Source organism: Astatotilapia calliptera, chromosome 11, assembly GCF_964374335.1.
Source record: "Astatotilapia calliptera chromosome 11, fAstCal68.1, whole genome shotgun sequence".
Classification (NCBI taxonomy): Eukaryota; Metazoa; Chordata; class Actinopteri; order Cichliformes; family Cichlidae; genus Astatotilapia; species Astatotilapia calliptera.
Window position 1 is genome coordinate 25,182,323 of NC_137432.1, and position 18,360 is coordinate 25,200,682.

Here is an 18,360-nt window from a genome sequence, read left to right on the forward strand (position 1 = left end):
CACTGCGCGTTTATTAACGACTCCCGTTGGGTTTGCTTGAGTTTGTCAAATTGGATTTGCGGTATTGATGAGTTTTGACTTGATTGAACTTGTTATGTCTGAAGCTACAGTATTTGTACCTCACCCGAGAGGAACCCGAAGTACGCAACCGACGTTACCGTAAATACAGATGTAAAACAACTTTGGTAGTTTGAAGTGAAACTAATAGTTGTTGGTTGTATTTTGAAGAAAGTAATCATTTCTTATAATTAATAAAGCACTAACGCACATTCACATTTTCATAAGGCGACTCGGCAGTGGAAATACCAAGTATAAAATAGTCGTTTTTGCATTACAAAAATGAGAACGCGTACCTATATCCTGTGGATTACGGTAATGAGCAGCAGCCACTCTGTGTGCGGGACTTCTTTACGGCCTTCCCTCAACACAAGGCAGCGTCTCATGATTCATTCAGGCAAACACAGGCAGCACAACACGGGCCAGACAACAGACGCGCTTCCGAGCCAGGGTATCAAGAGGCTGGGTGTCCAAACTCAGAGCAGGTGTCCCACTGCAAGGTGGAACTAGCGAGCTTCGTCATGGCGGACGTTGGTGAGCTTTTGATGTCGGTTTTGTCCACAATTCGGGTCCCGAAACCCGGGGACCGCGTCCACAAAGACGAATGCGCCTTGTCATTTTCCTCACCGGTGAGCCATTTTTCCTTTTGTAAATCAAAACTTCAGCCGATGGACAGTGTTGCTGTGTTGTATTCCCTTCCTCTTTCGTGATTCACACTAACGTAACGTTTTGCCAGTGCTGTCTCACTTTAATGCTCTGTTTTTCTACGTTTTCCCCATTTCAACTAACTAGCAGGTTAGCCTCAAGCTAAGCTAATAATGCAATGTAATGGAAACTTAGCGGCTATAGCTTGTTAGCTAGCTGTGTGGGTTTAATAACTGAGTAAGCTGTCAAACTAAGTCAGTCACAACTGTTACAGGACCATTGATTATGTAAATTTAACTTTGCTCAGTGTGTCACACTTAACAGACACTATTTTTCTGTGGACTTTAAAATAAACGAGCATTGCTTAACAGCAAAGGCTAGCAAATTGACAGGAGTGCTAGTTACTTTCACTGTAGCAACTGATGCTGTGACATGCTTAACTTATAGATCGCATCCAACTTTAATTTGCAAGTCTACTACAAGTGGTGCGAGATAAACAGAGAGGACAGTAAGCATTAAACACTGTCTGTGCTTCCTTTACAGGAGAGTGAAGGAGGCCTGTATGTGTGCATGAATAGTTTCCTGGGTTTGGGGAGTCAGTATGTTGACAGGCATCATGCTCGTACTGGTCAGAAGGCTTATTTGCACATCACCCGGACTCGTAAGGCCAAGGTGGGACACTTTATGGTTAAAATACGGTGATCTAAATTACATTTGTCTCTATCAGCACCATCCTTTTACATGTCCACTCACCTACTCTCAATGCCAACAGAAGGAAGATGATGGTAACTCTGGCTCTGGACACCCACCTAAGAAAAAGCCCACCAGACTGGCTATAGGTGAGTGCATAAGCATGCATTTAAAGAAAAAAGGCTAACTGTATGGGTTTTTTTTCCTAGAGACATGCTTCCACCCTTGTTGTTTTTGTTCTTTTCAGGTATTGAAGGAGGGTTTGATGTAGAGCAGGAGCAATATGAGGAGGACGTAAAAGTGGTGATTTTGCCAGACAGGCAGGAGGTGACATCCGAGGACCTGGCCACCATGCCTGATGTCGTAAGAGAGCGGGTGAGAGGTCTTGTTTGTTTTCTAGTCTGTTCAGGTTTTCCCCAGGTTGTCTGTATGTCAGTAAATGGTAAGATAAGATGTGCTTTATTAATTTCAAATGTTGGAAATCTCCTTACTATATGCTCAGTTATCAAACAAGATACCTGATGCAAAATAATTATAATGCCACATCCTGTTTCACAGTGTGGCATGAAATAGGAAACCCATCCCTTTTCTTTGTTATTTATGTTCACATGTATTTTTTCCTCATCAAATTATAGTTAAAATGAAAGGAAATCCACTGATTTGTTTTTGAAAGTTGAATAAATCCATAATCTTTTAAAAGTCTTGCTATAATTTTGTTAAATAATACTGCACCAAGATTTTGACCAAAATAATCATTATGATTTTTACCATAATCACACAGCCTTACATTATCTTAGCAAACAAGTGAACCTTTTCAACAGTCCTTTAATACTAGAACTTGGGTGACATGCATATAGGTGTAGATTATGATTTATGGTTGATAAACGAGGCATTTTCTCTTGTTTCCCAATTGAGTTGGATGTGAGCACTCAACTGTGACACAGTCAGATTTAATGATAAGCAGTTTTTGAACACGTCAGCCCCTTAGTGCAAAGTGTGAGATCTCTGGATGCTCCTATGTGTAAATAGTGCAAATAATTGTCCAGAGAATTCACAGTGACAGTGGGCATGATGTGTCCTGCCCTCCACATGCTCTGCCTAGGCAGCTGTCTCGCCTAAACCTCACAAGAGTATTTCCAGTAGTGAGAACACGACCAGAGTGGATTATCTCAAGTTGCCTGCCTCACTTCAGACAATGTCCAGACCTGACTGCCAACATTTTCCAGAGTTCATGCTTTTTCTATTGTCAGTTATCAAGTATTTGAAGTTTTATCAAATCACTTAGATTGTAGGTGGTAAGATGTGTATTCTTTGAGTAATGTTTGGTTTATTGTTTTGAGCTGTATTTGTTACCATGGTGGAATAATTTCTGGTGTTGTTTCATGATACTTGCCTGTTTGTTTGTGTGCAGAGGATGCATAGTGCTGCTATATCATCTCTTTATCATCATCTAACCTTTTGCCTCCTTCCAGTCTGTTTGGGAATTTTCTTTTTCTTTAAAGAAAAATTTCTGTGCTTAAGAGCAAGTGGACTTCAAATTAGATTTTCTTGAAATTTGTCCCCCTGCTGTCCACCTAGGTGTCCCTGTCTATGGCGGGTATCATGGCAGCTGACTCGGTGTCTCATACCTTACAAGTTCAGCAGTGGGATGGAGAGGTGAGGCAGGAGTCGAAGCATGCCGCTGACCTTAAACAGCTAGACAATGGAGTCAAAATCCCTCCCAGGTGAGGCCAAAGTTCTATTATTTAATAAACTTGCCGTGCAGCAGCTCACATATTCTCTTCAAATTTGATAAAAGATGTGCTGGCTGTTAGGGCTGGGCGATATGGCCTAAAATCCATATTGTGGTATAATTTGAATCCTGTGCGGTAATTATATATTGCGATATTCTTTTCATCTGTATATATTGATATGTCCAAATGACTGAACAGTATAGAATGTCATTTTAAGAACATTTATTGTGCAAATGTTTTTTTTGTTTTCTTATTAATTACAAAAATTTTCAAATAATTTTTAAGATATAACCGATCCTTTTCCAAACAATGTAACACAAAAATCTTAAATGACAAATAAAAATGAAGGTAAATGTGAAAAAATCTTTGAATAAAAAAATACAAGTAAAATATCAGTAAAACACTAAATTCTAAAATTATAGTTGTTTAAGATAAAGTGCAAATGTGCCTTTGGAAAAGATCAGTCTGTTGGTGTGTAGGGCCGTCTTTTGTCTTTCCACTTGACTGACTGGGCGTTTGTGGAGAGCGCAGTTTTTGGCTTTCCTCATATTCCAAAATGTTCTTCGCTGTTACTGTACCCGGCATAATTTGCAGATGATATTTTTCTGCTTAACATCCGGCTGCTTAAACCCAAACACGGTCCATATGACCGACGTCACACCAGTCCCCTTTATGATCACCTCCTCCTCCCCACCTTTAAGCTCCATGCTTTCAGCCGCTGCGATGCTTTTGACCAAAACAGGCGCAGCTTGATGACATTATCAACATGCGCTATCGCAGTAGAGCGGTATAGTCAAAATTGCTACCGTTGGCCAAATTCATAGCATTTTTACCGCCCTCCCCTACTGGCTGTCTATATGTACAAATCTTATGGAGTTGCCACAGGTGTATCTATTTTAGTCGAGATACTGCCTTTCTACATTTAGAATCCACTGATTCAATATTGATCCTGTTCCCGTTTCAGTAATACATCGTAAAAGAGAGAATGTTGTCATTTAAGCTCTATAAAGGCCTGTTATCTTTATATCAGAAAGTGTGTTTATTGGAGGCTTTCTCTTCTGTCTGTCGTAGTGGCTGGCGGTGTGAGGTGTGTGACCTCCAGGAGAACATTTGGATGAACCTGACGGATGGCAAAGTTCTGTGTGGCCGCAGGTACTTTGATGGCTCAGGAGGCAACAACCATGCTCTGCTCCACTACCAGGAGACCGGTTACCCACTTGCTGTCAAACTCGGTACCATCACTCCTGATGGCGCTGGTAAGCGAAAAAACAATTTGATAGTAATTGGTTTCTGTTAATTAAATTTTTTTTACAGAGCTTATGCATGTGTCTGAAGCTCTGTCCCTGTGCTGTTTTGTTTTTCCAGATGTGTATTCCTATGATGAGGACGACATGGTGCTCGATTCCAAGTTACCAGAGCACCTGGCTCACTTTGGTATTGACATGATGACCATGGAGAAAGTAAGTTTTATTTTTCTGCTGATTTTATTTTGGATTTGTTCACTTATCGACCAATGCAAGTTGAGAGCTGTCATATTTCTTCCTGGTTTTTAATGTTATGCATTAGATCAAGGTCGTGTAGATAGAAGTATTGATCAGTCTGCTGCTTTATGATTGGAGTGTTGTAAATTTAGACAGGGATATGGGAATTTTTTTTTTTTTTCCCCTTTCTGTTTGCAGACATCCAAATAATGGTGGTGTCTACTTTTGTCTGTTAGATAGCCATTGATTGTATGGTGTTGCAAAAATTAAGGTCTAAAAAAGTCGCACTGCTACTGAGCTGAAGATACTTAAAAAAGATACTTCTCTTATTGAATATCTCACCCCCTTCTCATCTGGTTTTCATTTATTACTGCTTTTGTTTTTCGTTAACTACATATTATGTTGTTCTTAATATAATAGTGCTTTAATATAATTATTACTGCTTATCATATCGATCTGCTTCCTTTTTTTCTGCAACACCTGTTTCCTCTTTGAATCCCTGCTGTCTTTTATTTCTTGGCCACCTGCTTCCCCTCTTATGCAGAGTGCAGTCTACACAGCTGTCTTGTCTAAGATGTCTGTACCTCTCACTGTGTACTCTAATGTTATTTCTTTTCTTGCTGATGTTTTTCTGTACACACCTAATGATGCTGCACAGCCGAGGAGGTGAAAGAATTGTGGGATAGTAAAGCAGAAGACAGAATACAGCAGTTAGTTGTATATTATAGTGTCTTGTCTGCCTGCCTGGTGTCATTAATGAGTCATACTGCCTAATCTCGTTTATCAGTTTTCTTAATATAAAAACTTTTCTTTAAGCTTTTATATTAAGCTTCTTGCAAAGCATTTTGCTTTCTTACGCAGCATATCTTCCCTTTACTTGTAAGATAAGATACTTTGTTTATCTTAAGTTGAGAAGTTATGGCAGCACAAATATTAAAGATATAACATGCTTAAAGTGGAATAAGATAAACTGGCTCAATGAGGCAAAAAATAAACATGCAAACAATCAAAATTAAATTTTGGGGAGCATCAATGAATAAATATCTAAATAAAAGCTTGGATTACACAATTTGTTTCTTATGAGGAAATCATCTTAGGTTAAAGTTCTGCATCATAAACCAAACAATATTGAACTGTGTCATTGTTCTGTTGCAATACCCAATTTCAGCCAGACTTGGCTTGTTGGTCAGATTGCCTCATATCTGGCTAGAATACTTCGGTAACAGAGAAGGTCATGGTTGACTTGATGATTGTGAGGGGCCCGGGTTGTATGGCTGCTAAACAAATACAAGTCATCAACCCTTTACTGAGCTTGACAGTTGGAACGAGATGTTTGTGCTGTTTGGTTTTCTCAGTATGTGGTGCTGTGTATTACAGTCAAGCATGTCCTCTTTGGTCTGATCTATCCAAAGGAAATTGTTTCAGAACTCTTGTGACTAGTTCAGATGCAACTTTGCAAACCTAAGCCACGATGCTGTGTTTTTTAAGCGAGATTTTTTTTCTCCTGGAAACCTTTAAAAACAAGCCATAGATTTTCTAATCATGAAATCAATGAAATTTAATGAAATTTAATGTTTAACACACTGAGGCCTGTACAATCTGAGATGCAGCATTTGAGTTTTTGGGGCCTCTGAGCATTATGTGGCCTGACCTTCAGGTGACTGCCTACAAATTGTAAAATCTTCTGATTTTATAGAGCTGGTCAATGAGAATCTGTTACTGTTACCGATCTGTTACTGATAATCAGTTAATCGATTAAACCCTCTTAATTACTATGGAAGCAGTAAGGGTATGCTTAGTTTTTAATTGGACTGCATAGAGTCTTGTATTTAAAATTTTTAATTTGAGTGAAAATTAGCAACAGCTCTAAACTCTGTGTAGCACATCAGTTTCTTGCTTCGCATTAGAACTAACTTAAATTGCATTGTCCCTTTTAAATAAATAATGAAATGAAATTCATAGTCATTTGGATGGCCTCTGTGTTAACTGATGGAGCAGTCGGTGTAGTGATTCAAACTGAATTCATACAGCAACAGCAGGTGCTGCTGGCCTTGGCAAGTAATATGAATGTATTCTTCAGCTAACAGTTCAGTATTTAGGCCACAGAAGCGTTTCTCCACATGGTGTAAACCGATGTTTCATTCACAAACAGTGCAGTCCCTACACTTTTCTAAACCACTCAGATTAACTGAGCTCTGCCTGAAAAGTCCGGAAGCCAGATACAGTCCAGTCCAGGTAGTGTGATTGCAGCCACCATACTTACTGCATTGACTTTTCTGCTTTCAGACTGAGAGGACAATGACAGAGCTGGAGATTGCTGTGAATCAGCGTGTGGGAGAGTGGGAGGTGATCCAGGAGTCGGGGACCACCCTGCGCCCCCTGTTTGGCCCCGGCCTGACTGGCATGAAGAACCTGGGAAACAGCTGCTACCTCAATTCTGTCATGCAAGTGCTCTTCACCATCCCAGACTTCCAGAGCAAGTCAGTAACCTCCTTTTTTTTTTTTTTTTTTTCTTTCTTTGAAACAGTCACCATCCAGCTGTGTCCAGCATGTTATTTCTTATAGCAAACTGAAATAAAAATATTGCTTTTTAGTCAATATTCACCTAAAAGGTGAAAATTTGTCTGATACTTTGCATTAACATTTAAGATGAATCCAAAGAATTTCCTTCAAGCTTTTCTGTCCGTGCCTCGCAGGTACGTGTCTAATATCGACAAGATAATTGATGAAGCACCGAGCGACCCAACCCAGGACTTCAAAACCCAAGTGTGAGTTTCCTCATTTTAAACTACAAGCTTTTGTGTAATTATTAAATGTCCTCATTTGTACTGCAGGAGAGGGAAAGCGACTCTTTTTAAAATGTTAGACATGTTTTCGTGCTACCTTAGTTTTCATGCACATGTATTTACATACACACATATGGCTTTCTGATATTGGTGTCACACACAGTAGAATCAAATAAGCCATCTGCATAAATATACACAGGCACATTTACAGTGTGCCAGCTGTCAGCCACGAACCCAATTATTGTGTGCTTTTCTGGCAGCTGCATTTTCAAGTGTGATAATTGTCTTTTAATGTGTAAATACTGCCTTTCTCTTTTGAAAGGCGCTATTTTTAGACAAACTTACATCGACACCTGTTTGCTGTTATTTCGATAGCACAGCAGAAAATCAACTAAAGAGCCTCGCTTCAGAAAAAAAGAAAAATCCATTATTGTGAAAACAGAAGGTCGACACAGCTCATGTAACTTGACTCTTTATCAACAGTTTGATATAATAAGATTAAGTCTACTTGCTACCTAATTTTCTTGTTTTCATTAAACTCATATCTACTTTATTGTAAACAATCTCTGCTTTTCAGTAGCTGCGCAGCGACCTTTCAACACAGATAATAATATCAGCTCCATGATTAGATTTTCCAGATTGTTATTTGAAATAAAAATGTAAAAAATACATCTTGGTCTATATTTAAATCCACCTTCTGCATGAGGCTCTGGCATCCCGTTGGATGTGCATCTTGTCAGCTTTGTTTGTTTATTACAGAGCCAAGCTTGGTTATGGTCTGCTGTCAGGAGACTATTCCAAACCAGTACCAGACCCAGGAGAAGAAAATGGTGCAGCTGAACCCAGGGTAAGCAGAAGGAATCAGTCATACTGGATCCAAAAAACTAGGTTTAAAAAAATATCCGACCCTTATGCTGGGATTATCGCTCAGAAGTGAGTGAGACTATAGTACAACCAATGATGACTCCCACAACTGAGAAATCCTTCTTCTCCGGCTTTGCTTTCAGGGAGACCAAATCGGAATAGCACCGCAAATGTTCAAAGCACTTGTCGGGCGGGGCCACCCGGAGTTCTCCACCAATCGACAACAGGATGCTCAGGAGTTTTTATTGCACTTCATAAACATGGTGGAGGTAAAGTATCACTCTCATTGTATTTTCTTATTTGTTTGTTTGTTTTTTGGCCTTTTTCAACATTATTGGATAGACACAATGAAGAGAGGACAGGAAAGTGGGGGCAAAGAGAAGGGGGAAGACATGTGGCGAGGGGCCGCAGGTCGAACTCGAATACAGGCCAGCCGCCCTCAGCCGTGTGGCATGTGGTCGCCCGCTCAAAGCACTGAGCTAAAGTCTTTTACTTTTACATTTTTTCCTTATTATTTTGTTTTAAATGTCCATTTTCTTCATCCTACAGAGAAACTGCCGCTCTGGGTCCAACCCGTCTGAAGCCTTCAGGTTTCTGGTGGAGGAGCGGATTGTGTGTCAGCAGACACAGAAGGCCAAATACACACAGCGGGTGGATTACATCGTCCAGCTGCCCGTGCCCATGGACCAGGCTACCAACACAGGTGAGCAGCGGATGAGGACATTCTCTGCAACGTTAACATTTAGTTCTTTCCAGGTATTTAGACTTGAGCATTTCATTAAAGAGAAACCCGTTGTTGTTATTATTATTATTTTATTTTTTAAATAACAGAAGAGCTTCAGGAGGCTGAGCGCCGCCGTGAGGAGGGGGACTCGTCAGCTCCGACAGTGCGTGCACAAATCCCCTTCACAGCGTGCATGGCGGCTCTCAGCGAACCAGAGATCCTCACGGACTTCTGGAGCTCGGCTGTTCAAGCAAAAACTACTGCTACCAAGTATGAAGAGAGACGCCCTCATAATGGAAGTAGTGAACTGGAACAGATTTTAAAAGATCTTTAGTAATGACAGCCTTTCTCTCATTTATCAGAACGACCCGCTTTGCCTCTTTCCCCGACCACCTGGTTATCCAGATTAAGAAATTCACTTTTGGTCTTGACTGGGTGCCTAAAAAACTGGGTGAGCAAAGATATGGTTACATTTTTGTTTTGAAAACATGTTTTGGGTTTTTTTTTTTTTTTTTCTTCTTTATAAATTTCTGTGTACAAAAATGCACGCCAGAGGGGTTTACTATGAATCAAGTTTGTTGTATCCAGGCTGTCTTTGAGTTAATTGGCTTAACAAAGCATAAAACTCAAGTAAGGGATTAGGGGTATGAACGCTTTGTGAAAGTAGGTGTTTGAAAAGTATTTTACCTTTTTATTTTTTATTTTTTTAGCTGAACTGAGTGTCACCTGCTTCAGTCAGACCTTATTAGAAAAAGAGGTGATGGAGATCCTACAAAAATAGGCTGTTTATTTAAAAAAAAAACAAAAAAAACATTAAATGTAATAAGCCTACGCTGGTGCTGCAAAATAAAATAAGAGAGCAATGCTACATTGTTGAGATTTCAAAGGCCATCCATACATCTATTCATCCCTCCTATGTGAAGTCATGTTATGGTAGTGGCAGGCTAACCAGGGTATTCCAGATGTCCTTCTTCCCAGCAACACTTTCCAGTTCTTCTTTAGTGATCTGGAAGTGTTCGTAGGCCATATGATATATACTGCTTCCAGTTAGCTCTTGGTCTACTACGGGGTCTCCTCCCAGCTCGACGTGAAACTAACTCAGCTGGTTCCTTTAAACACGAAGGAGATCCTTCTGGATGTCTGAGCTCCTAACCCTGCAGACAAAACTCATCATTTGATCTTTACACAAAACCCATAACTCATAACAGTAGTACGAGACAGTGCCTACATTACTACTGACCCCTCATCACTTGTGAATGGGAACACTGTCGCCACTCTGAGGATGAGGGAGTGCAGTGTTTTTTTTGTTTTGTTTTTTTTCTTTTGTTTTGTTTTGTTTTGTTTTTTGTTTTGTTTTTTTGTTTTTGTTTTGTTTTTTTCTTTTGTTTTTGTTTTTTGTGGGGGAGTGGTTGTCTGTTTGTTATTGTTTTCAAATACTTGCTGCTTCCATGCTTCTGTGTAAAACAATATTTAAAAATTGTAGATGTGTAACATTTAAAATTTTGCAAAAAAATGCTTAAATTATTTTGATTACTGAAACTGAGATTTCTCACTAGGGAACAACCACCACAACATTGCAAACTGCAATAAAATCAAAATATATTGTTTAAAAAAAACAACAACCCACACATTATTAGCCATTGACAGGAAGTTGACATTTTGAAATGTACTTGATGATGAGTGACTTCAGGTGGTTTGTAATGGTGTGACTTTTCTCTGATGCAGACGTGAGCATCGATGTTCCTGATACTCTGGACCTGAGCGGGCTACGTGCAACTGGCCAGCAGCCAGGGGAGGAGCTTCTGCCAGAGGTGGCCCCGCCCCCACTCATGACACCAGATGTGGAGGTTAAAGGTATCCTGGGTTCCCATGGCAACGAGGAGGACGACTCGCTCTACTCCCCACTGCTGTGTCAGTCTGTCATTTCTGCTCTTTCCCTCCTCCCTCTCACTCATTCGCCCACCTTTGTTTCCTTCTGTTCTTTTTTTTCTGCCTTTTCTGTTCTCACGCGTCCTTCAGTTGCCTTTTTAAAAAACATTTTTTGGTTCAAAACAAGGTTTTGGTTCGGTTTCTTTCTGAGCATCAGTTTAAGTTTACATTAATATAAGTTACAACATTTCATTTTCGAAATTTTTTTTTTTTTTTCCTTTTGTAAATCTTGTGCTGTTGTACCAAAAACGACATCCAAGTAATTCAGCTGTTTTCAACTCTCTCTTAGCTCCAGTCCTCGATGACTCCACTGTGTCCCAGTTATGTGAAATGGGATTCCCACTAGAGGCCTGCAGGAAAGCGGTGTATTACACGGGGAACACTGGAATTGATGCTGCCATGAACTGGACCATGAGCCACATGGATGATCCAGGTGTGTAGACCAACAGTGATTTGCCAAAAATCAAACCATCTCACCATGACTGTTGCTTTTCACATCTTCTTTTACTTCTGATTGGCTGCAGACTTTTCTGCCCCCTTGGTGTTGCCTGGCTGCAGCTCTGGACCTGGAACCACACCCACAGAGAGCCTGTCTGAGGAGCACCTGGCGACCATCGTCTCTATGGGCTTCAGCCGAGACCAGGCAACCAAAGCACTTCGAGCAACGGTCAGATTTTTTTTTCTCTCTTAAAGGGCTTGAGCCTTAAAAGAGGGGATTTTCTTAATAACATCTGAGGCACACAGTTTCTGCTGTCTCCTTTTTAATCAATGAGAAGAAAGTTAGATTACAGAGAGAGGGAGGATGAACTCAGGGCTGCAACAAGTGCAGTAGTAAGTAACATCTGTAGTATATAAAAACACCAGACCAAAGCTGCCTACATGCAGCATGAAAGCTGTAGCTTGACATTACATGATCTATCTGTCTTGGGGTGGGACATAGGGTATTGTTTGAAGTTCACTGACACACCTTGATTGTGAGCACTTGGTTGGATCGATCTTCCGCCCTCTTCAGGGACTCCTGAAAGATTCTTGTAAATGGTGACGTAGTTCTGACATTACCTCATATAGCTTAGCCTACCTAAAGGTGTTTGGCACACATTTGAGCTTCGGGAGATGGTTGATGACTCGGAGTGCAGCCAAACACAGCAGCTACTTCTCCCCAGAGCAAATACTAACAGCGTGTTAAGAAATCTTTCTGTGCTGCTCCTGTCCTCTAATGGTCTTTCATCATCTTTGCTCTCTAACAGTTAGACTCTTGGAAGTATTTGTGATCAACAGAGACTCAGCTTTAAGCTTAGAAAGTATTTGACTCTTGACTGGTGTTTGTCACACAGAGTAACGTCCTGGACCGGGCAGTAGACTGGATCTTCTCTCACCTGGATGACCTGGAGTCCATGGATGTGTCTGAAGGAGGGCGCTCAGCTGCAGAGAGCGAGGGTGGCAGGGATCCTCCACCTGGACCCCGCGTCAGAGACGGACCAGGAAGTAAGTCCATAGGAGGAGACGGAAAGAGGAGAAATAATCTTTATAATCAGATTGTCTGCTCACGTTAGTTTAGACTATGTTAATAAAGTGCTTTAATGTGTTACAGTCAATCTATTTTTCTCTTGTTTGTCCAGAATATGAGTTGTTTGCATTCATCAGTCACATGGGGACGAGCACCATGTGTGGCCATTACGTTGCCCACATCAAGAAGGACCAGCAGTAAGTATTTTAGACACATTGAGGTTCGAGACGGTGGTTCCTAACATTTCTCATGAGTCTCTTTCTGCTGCGTATTCAGAACTTTTGCTCAAACACGATCAGTTCCAGTTCCTTAAAATGTAATTTCATACTTTTTCAGATTAGCTCAGCCAGTCTTTCATGTTCTTATTGGCTTTTACAAGACTTCTTGTTGTTTAAGGAATATTTCACAGTTTTGGTTGGAAATTTAAAATCACCTGTCATAACAATAAAAATACCGCAACAAAATAACTGTGATTTACTGCATTCATGTCCCCACTTGCACAAAGAAATTCCTGAAGAACTTTTTATTAAATGTGCTTCCTGGTCCCTGAATTTAATTTATTTTCTAGTGCAGGCTAAACATCTGTAAAGAATTGCATTGAAATGATAAAGTAGCTTCAGCAGGGGGCACCATACTCCACATCTACTCTGACAAAACTCATTTCATGGCTGCTGATGTGCACGGTCTGATGTGTTAATCTGTCAAAGAAGTGAAGGTTTGAAGGATTTATATCCATCTGTCACCAACATAACTAAAGGAAAAATGTTTGTTTCATGTCTGAATAATGAAAATGGATCAATTTCTACTGACTACCTGCTTTAATGTGTTATTATGACATCTGTACCTGAGTTGTTCATTTGGAGGCAGCAGGTGCTGTTAAACAGGCCTTTGTAAACTGCATTTTCTCTTTGTGTCTCACAGATGGGTGATCTTCAATGATCAGAAGGTGTGCGCTTCAGAGAAGCCTCCCAAAGACCTGGGATATCTCTACTTCTACCGCAGGGTGGCTGAATGAAGCAGAGCAGCGTTACACTTTAGGTGAACGAGAAGATACGTGAACGCTAACAAACACCCATGACAAAATTCATAGTTGCACTCCACCAAGCTCTTGCAAAAGTCCTGGCACGCTTCACAACTGACAAAAGTGTAAATAAGTCTCTCAGTTTGCGTATTACACACTCAATTAATTGGTGCAGATGTACAGATGAGATGTTGGGCTGATAATTTTTCTTGAAATTACAAACCAAAGGTCTGTTCAGAGAGCAGGTTTGGTTTGTTTCCTGGGCCTTGATGATCGGTCAGCCATCTGTTCAAGTTTAACTCGCAAATGATTTCAGAAAACCTGCTTCAGGGAACAAGTCCCAAACATTAGCGACTTTGAGTCCCTTCACTTGTTTTGTTAACCCCGACTATTGATTTCCACTGCCATCAGTAGTCACTGCCGCCTCCGGTCCCCTCTTCTTTCATTGGATGATTGCAGCTTGGTGTCATCACTCCTCTACCTGTTAGTGAGGACAAAAGAGTTAAACACCCACAATAAGAGAAAATGTCAGTGAATAAAAAAAGAATAAAAACAAATGTGTGTTACAAAAAGGAAAAGCACCAAATCAGCTTGTTTTCCTTCAGTTTGGTGAGGGTGATATCTGGGTGATTCTTGTTTTATTTTGTTTTTATTTTTGAACAGAAATGCTTTGTTACTTCTGCTGTGGCAAATAAATAATTGTCTTTCTGTCAAATAAAGTGTGGTCTGTCCTTTTGCATTATGCAGCTTCTCTTTTTTATTTTCACATCCTGATTACAGACAAAAGTATGATGAACTGCCGTTTTCTGGTGACAAATGTGCAGTTTAAGCATTTATAACTTGGGTTTAGAGTGACTTAAACTGCACCCACCACTACCAAAGAATGGGTTTCTCTTCAGATGCTCTCAAACCTCTTTAGTATTTTTGTCTTTGTGCTCATGTTGTTGAAGTGAAGCACAGAGAGGATTCATTAACTGCTAAAAGACACAGAACGTGCTCAGAATTAAGGTAAGTGCTCAACCTTTTATTTAATTAACCCCAATTAAATCTCATTTTCAACCCTGGTGCATATAGATGGTTTAATATTTGAGGGTAAAAGACTTAAGTTGTAAATCTATGTTTTTGTCAGTTATGGGGAGTAAACACAAAATATCTTCAAATGATCCAAACTAGTTTCATGTATAGCTCTAGATGAGTTTTGGCATTCTTTGATGTAAATGCGATTTTATTTTATGAGAATTTGACTCTCACTTTACTCAATTTTAACCTTCTTTTTAAAAGCTGCTCCTTTCTGCTGAACATACGAAGTTGAAGCAGTTTTATAGGAAACAGTTTAAATATTGTTTCAGACAAACTAAAAGCCACAAAGAGGTTTTGTTTTTGTTTTTTTTACAAGATTAATATTTTTAATAAGTGACCCACAGGATGGAAGTAGATCAGAGGGTGTGGTGGTTTCTTGGTAGAAACTCTGTGGCCATGTATGAAGTGACATGTTCATGTTTAATTTGTTTCATAGTTTAATCTCAACGGTAAAACATTTTTTAAACCCTCAGAATGAAGATGCCGGTGTGGTTTGTGTTTGGTGAGTAAAGATACTTCTGGAAAAATACTGTGAAGGCCTGAACAGACTGAAAGTGACGTCTCAGCAGTGAGAAGGGCATGAAGGAAAAGTGAAGCTACAGAATAATGAGTCACAATGGGAAAGAAGAGGGCAGTGGTCACTTCGGTGGCCATCACCTTTTAAATTGTTCCCGTTTTGGAAGTTGCCTTGTTGTTGCCTTTCTGGTGTTTCTCATGTCGTTTTGATTTGGACCAAAGCTGGTGAAATGGCTTCAAAATGATTTTTGCTTTCAAACGGGACAGATTAAAGTTTAACTGACTTCGTTATACTGGGATTGTCAAGTGTTCCCTTAATATTTTGAGCATTTTTGATGTAACTAAGCAGAGTGTTTGTTGACTCCATTTGTCTTCTTTTCAGTGCTGGGTGCACTCTCTGCTGCAGGTGAAGTTTTTGTTGCAAAAGTCGGGGGGAAAGTCACATTGAAGTGTGGGGTCAGCAGCTACACACGCTCTCTGCAGTGGCATCATGGAAATGACTTTCTTCATAGTGTTGATCAGAGAGGCTTCCCTCGCAAAGGTACTTGAGTATCTCAGAACACTTAACAGTAAACATCAGTATGTGATGATTACATTATATTAGAACATATTTTTATTTTCTGTGTTAGGCAGTGCTGAACTTGCACAGAGGTCAGTCGTGAGACAGACGAATCTGGAAATCTCCAGTGTGAGAGAAACAGATGCTGGACGGTTCACATGTTCGGCAGATTGGACACGTCGTGAACATACACTTTCTGTGTTCTCAGGTAAACAGTTGTGCGATTTACTCTTGTAGGTCAGTTATAATGGAAAATAATATACATCAATTTAAAATCTACTTTTTACAAGTGTATACACACACACACACACACACACACACACATTCTAGCAATTTTACCATGATTTTTAGGGGACAATTCAAAGTAGCAGAGAGCAAAATCCAGATTACAGTACTGAAAGTTCAAGTCTTGAAACCATAGAGTCCTACATTTCCCATAATCCAACATCCATCACAAACACATAATTTCCTGTTAAATGTTTGTACTCCATACGAACATCATCACCTCTGTTCAGGGACTCGAGGTGGGCAGGGATGGGGATGGCAGATGTTTAAATTAACTTAGTTTAAAAAGCTTGTACAATCTGGCCTACAGTGTTATACAGTGCAGAAATAAAGGTTACCATTTTTCCACTTAGTTGTAGTAAACTATCATCTTTTTCTGATGTTATGAAGGTTTTTCATGTGTATAATGAATTTGGATCAAGTCCCTTGTTCATCATGGCCTCCTCTCTCTCTTTATGCTTCTCACTGTGTCCTCACCTCCTGCTGACAGTGTCGGTCTCTGTCACTCCCTCTGCTGATCTCCTGCTGGGCAGCGAGGCAACGCTCCAGTGTGATGTGAAAGGTGTCATTGAAGGTTGTGAAGTGAAGTGGAGGAGCCCAAAGGTAGATTCACCCGAGTGGTCACCAACAGCTCAACTCAAACCTGTAACAAGCTCACATAATGGGACCTGGCAATGTATCATCACCTGTGGCAGCAATCAGCTTAGTGAGCATCTGACCATCACAGTCCAAGGTAATACACAGATACTGGAAATGAAGACTCCTGTATTCCATTGTGATCAAAAGAAAAACAAACGTGTGTTTTCCTTTCCAGAGCCGCCTCCTACAACATCAACAACAACAGCTTCACTGTGCAGCTCGAAGGATAGCCCAAAGACCACCTTTGCCATTGTGTGCTCAGTTTTGCTTTCTTACTTCCTGCTGTGATTAATAAATAATTGTTTTTATGTCAAACTGTGTTCTTATGTGTTCATTATGAATTTCCTAAGTTTTTTTCTTATTCTACATAACTATATTAAAAGAGGCAAAATCTACTCAAAATTAAGGGCACAACCTACATTTTAATAGAGGTAATATTTAATTTAATGTGACTATCCTGAAAACACTTTGGACTGTTTTAGAACAGAAATAAATTACTGGCCGAGCCACCAGTTTCAGAACAGACTGAATATTTAACGTCTTTCATGAATAGATCCATGTAAGGAGTCTTAAGCTAGAAGCTTTTAAACAAGAAGAAACATCTGTCAGACAATCTGAGGATGAGATCAGGCACAGTTAATGCATCACTAATATAAGTATTTCCATCACAAGTACACAAGGAAAAAATAAGAACTTCTTAATTATTGTGTTTGTCATAATTCTGACTTCAGTTTTGTTAAAGCTATTCTACTCCTCAAGTGAAGCTGGATAAGTATAAACATCTACCTTACCTGGGAGGCTGGCCCAGCTAGTATAGTATGAACCTCGGAATTGTGGCCCTTTATATACACAGTGGCACGCACACACTATGGAGGGTATGGCCCAGTATGGTTCTCCTTAGGTCTAGTTTTAAATAAAATAGTTCCAGTTCATTTCTCTGGAAAATGTTCCCTAAACTTGATTGATTTATTTCTGGTGCACAATCTGCTGCCTGACTGCAAATAATTTATAAAGTAATAAATAGACACCGTTGAGACAACAGCCTAAACGTGAAGCAAGAAAGTGTTTCTGCACAACTGCATACATTCATTTACTTTGCACTTTGAAGAACATGCCTCTGCATCTCAGGAGCTTTATGTGGTGAGGTGAGGGGCAGGAAGTTGATTTACTTAATGCATAACAGAATACATAAGTCATGCATGGGAAACTAACATTTATTATTGTATCTGTATTTTGGATTAAACAGGCTCTGGGGTTTTAGTTTATAAAACATTGTTTAGGGTCATTGTATGAATGTATAAAAACATTTATTAAAAAAATCCAGTAAATTTTCATTTCAACTGATTTCAATAAACTTAATATTTTACAGTGTACTTATGTAACAAATCTACATGGAAACTTTACATCAAATAAAATACTTTAGGGAGAAATAATACTGATCAGTCTGAAAGCTCACTCTCTAGAAGCCACAAACAGTCACTGCACAGGACACCATCAGCGCTTATGCGGGAAATTTGGTAGCATCATTATATTCACATCAAACACTCTGATCTATGGTCTTCCCAGATGATAAGAAATAAACGATGCAATAAATAACCCTAGGATATCATTTGTAAACTAAACTTCTGTTAAAAGGATTTATTTATTAAAGTTTTTATAAGGAAATTGTGGAATTTATGACTGAAGTTATGCAGTTTAATCAATGAGTGTGATGATTAATTTCCAGACTAGGCTAAATTTACACATATGTTAGATTAATTTAAAAACTTCGGCTCAACCATCCAAAGTAATGAACAATGGACAAAAGAGGTGAAGAAGAGAGTAAGGGCAGGGTGGAGCAGCTG

The 18,360-nt window shown here is 39.7% G+C and overlaps 2 protein-coding genes across 5 annotated transcripts; both read left to right on the top strand.

Annotated features, from left to right (window-relative positions):
* The first annotated feature begins 415 nt into the window (after positions 1-415).
* usp5 (ubiquitin specific peptidase 5 (isopeptidase T)) lies at positions 416-14,156 on the top strand. Of its 4 annotated transcripts, none has more exons than XM_026183340.2 (20): positions 416-686; positions 1,246-1,374; positions 1,478-1,541; positions 1,640-1,767; positions 2,971-3,116; positions 4,197-4,381; positions 4,491-4,585; positions 6,893-7,086; positions 7,303-7,374; positions 8,152-8,239; positions 8,400-8,525; positions 8,806-8,959; positions 9,088-9,250; positions 9,343-9,431; positions 10,706-10,891; positions 11,199-11,342; positions 11,434-11,576; positions 12,244-12,394; positions 12,529-12,613; positions 13,338-14,156. In XM_026183340.2, the coding sequence occupies exons 1-20, from the start codon at positions 579-581 to the stop codon at positions 13,429-13,431; spliced, it is 2,544 nt and encodes an 847-aa protein (XP_026039125.1). In that variant the 5' UTR covers positions 416-578; the 3' UTR covers positions 13,432-14,156. The 4 variants fall into 4 exon arrangements, with proteins under 4 accessions (XP_026039125.1, XP_026039124.1, XP_026039126.1 ...); XM_026183339.2 differs by having other exon boundaries at positions 417-686; positions 1,475-1,541; XM_026183341.2 differs by having other exon boundaries at positions 417-686; positions 1,475-1,541; positions 10,706-10,834.
* A 110-nt stretch (positions 14,157-14,266) lies between these two features.
* On the top strand, positions 14,267-16,831 carry cd4-2.2 (CD4-2 molecule, tandem duplicate 2). The gene is made up of 6 exons (XM_026183355.2): positions 14,267-14,445; positions 14,991-15,019; positions 15,416-15,574; positions 15,663-15,800; positions 16,368-16,610; positions 16,692-16,831. The coding sequence occupies exons 2-6, from the start codon at positions 14,992-14,994 to the stop codon at positions 16,802-16,804; spliced, it is 681 nt and encodes a 226-aa protein (XP_026039140.2). The 5' UTR covers positions 14,267-14,445; position 14,991; the 3' UTR covers positions 16,805-16,831.
* Positions 16,832-18,360: the final 1,529 nt, after the last annotated feature.

Excerpts from the sequence above, each read along its gene's own strand:
- usp5 (XM_026183339.2), top strand. The coding sequence starts at position 579 with ATGGCGGACGTTGGTGAGCTTTTGATGTCGGTTTTGTCCACAATTCGG. Across the intron at positions 9,251-9,342 it reads GCAAAAACTACTGCTACCAA|AACGACCCGCTTTGCCTCTT; the intron begins GTATGAAGAGAG and ends CTCATTTATCAG. Across the intron at positions 12,614-13,337 it reads CACATCAAGAAGGACCAGCA|ATGGGTGATCTTCAATGATC; the intron begins GTAAGTATTTTA and ends TGTGTCTCACAG.
- cd4-2.2 (XM_026183355.2), top strand. The coding sequence starts at position 14,992 with ATGAAGATGCCGGTGTGGTTTGTGTTTG. Across the intron at positions 15,020-15,415 it reads GCCGGTGTGGTTTGTGTTTG|TGCTGGGTGCACTCTCTGCT; the intron begins GTGAGTAAAGAT and ends TCTTCTTTTCAG. Across the intron at positions 15,801-16,367 it reads TACACTTTCTGTGTTCTCAG|TGTCGGTCTCTGTCACTCCC; the intron begins GTAAACAGTTGT and ends TCCTGCTGACAG.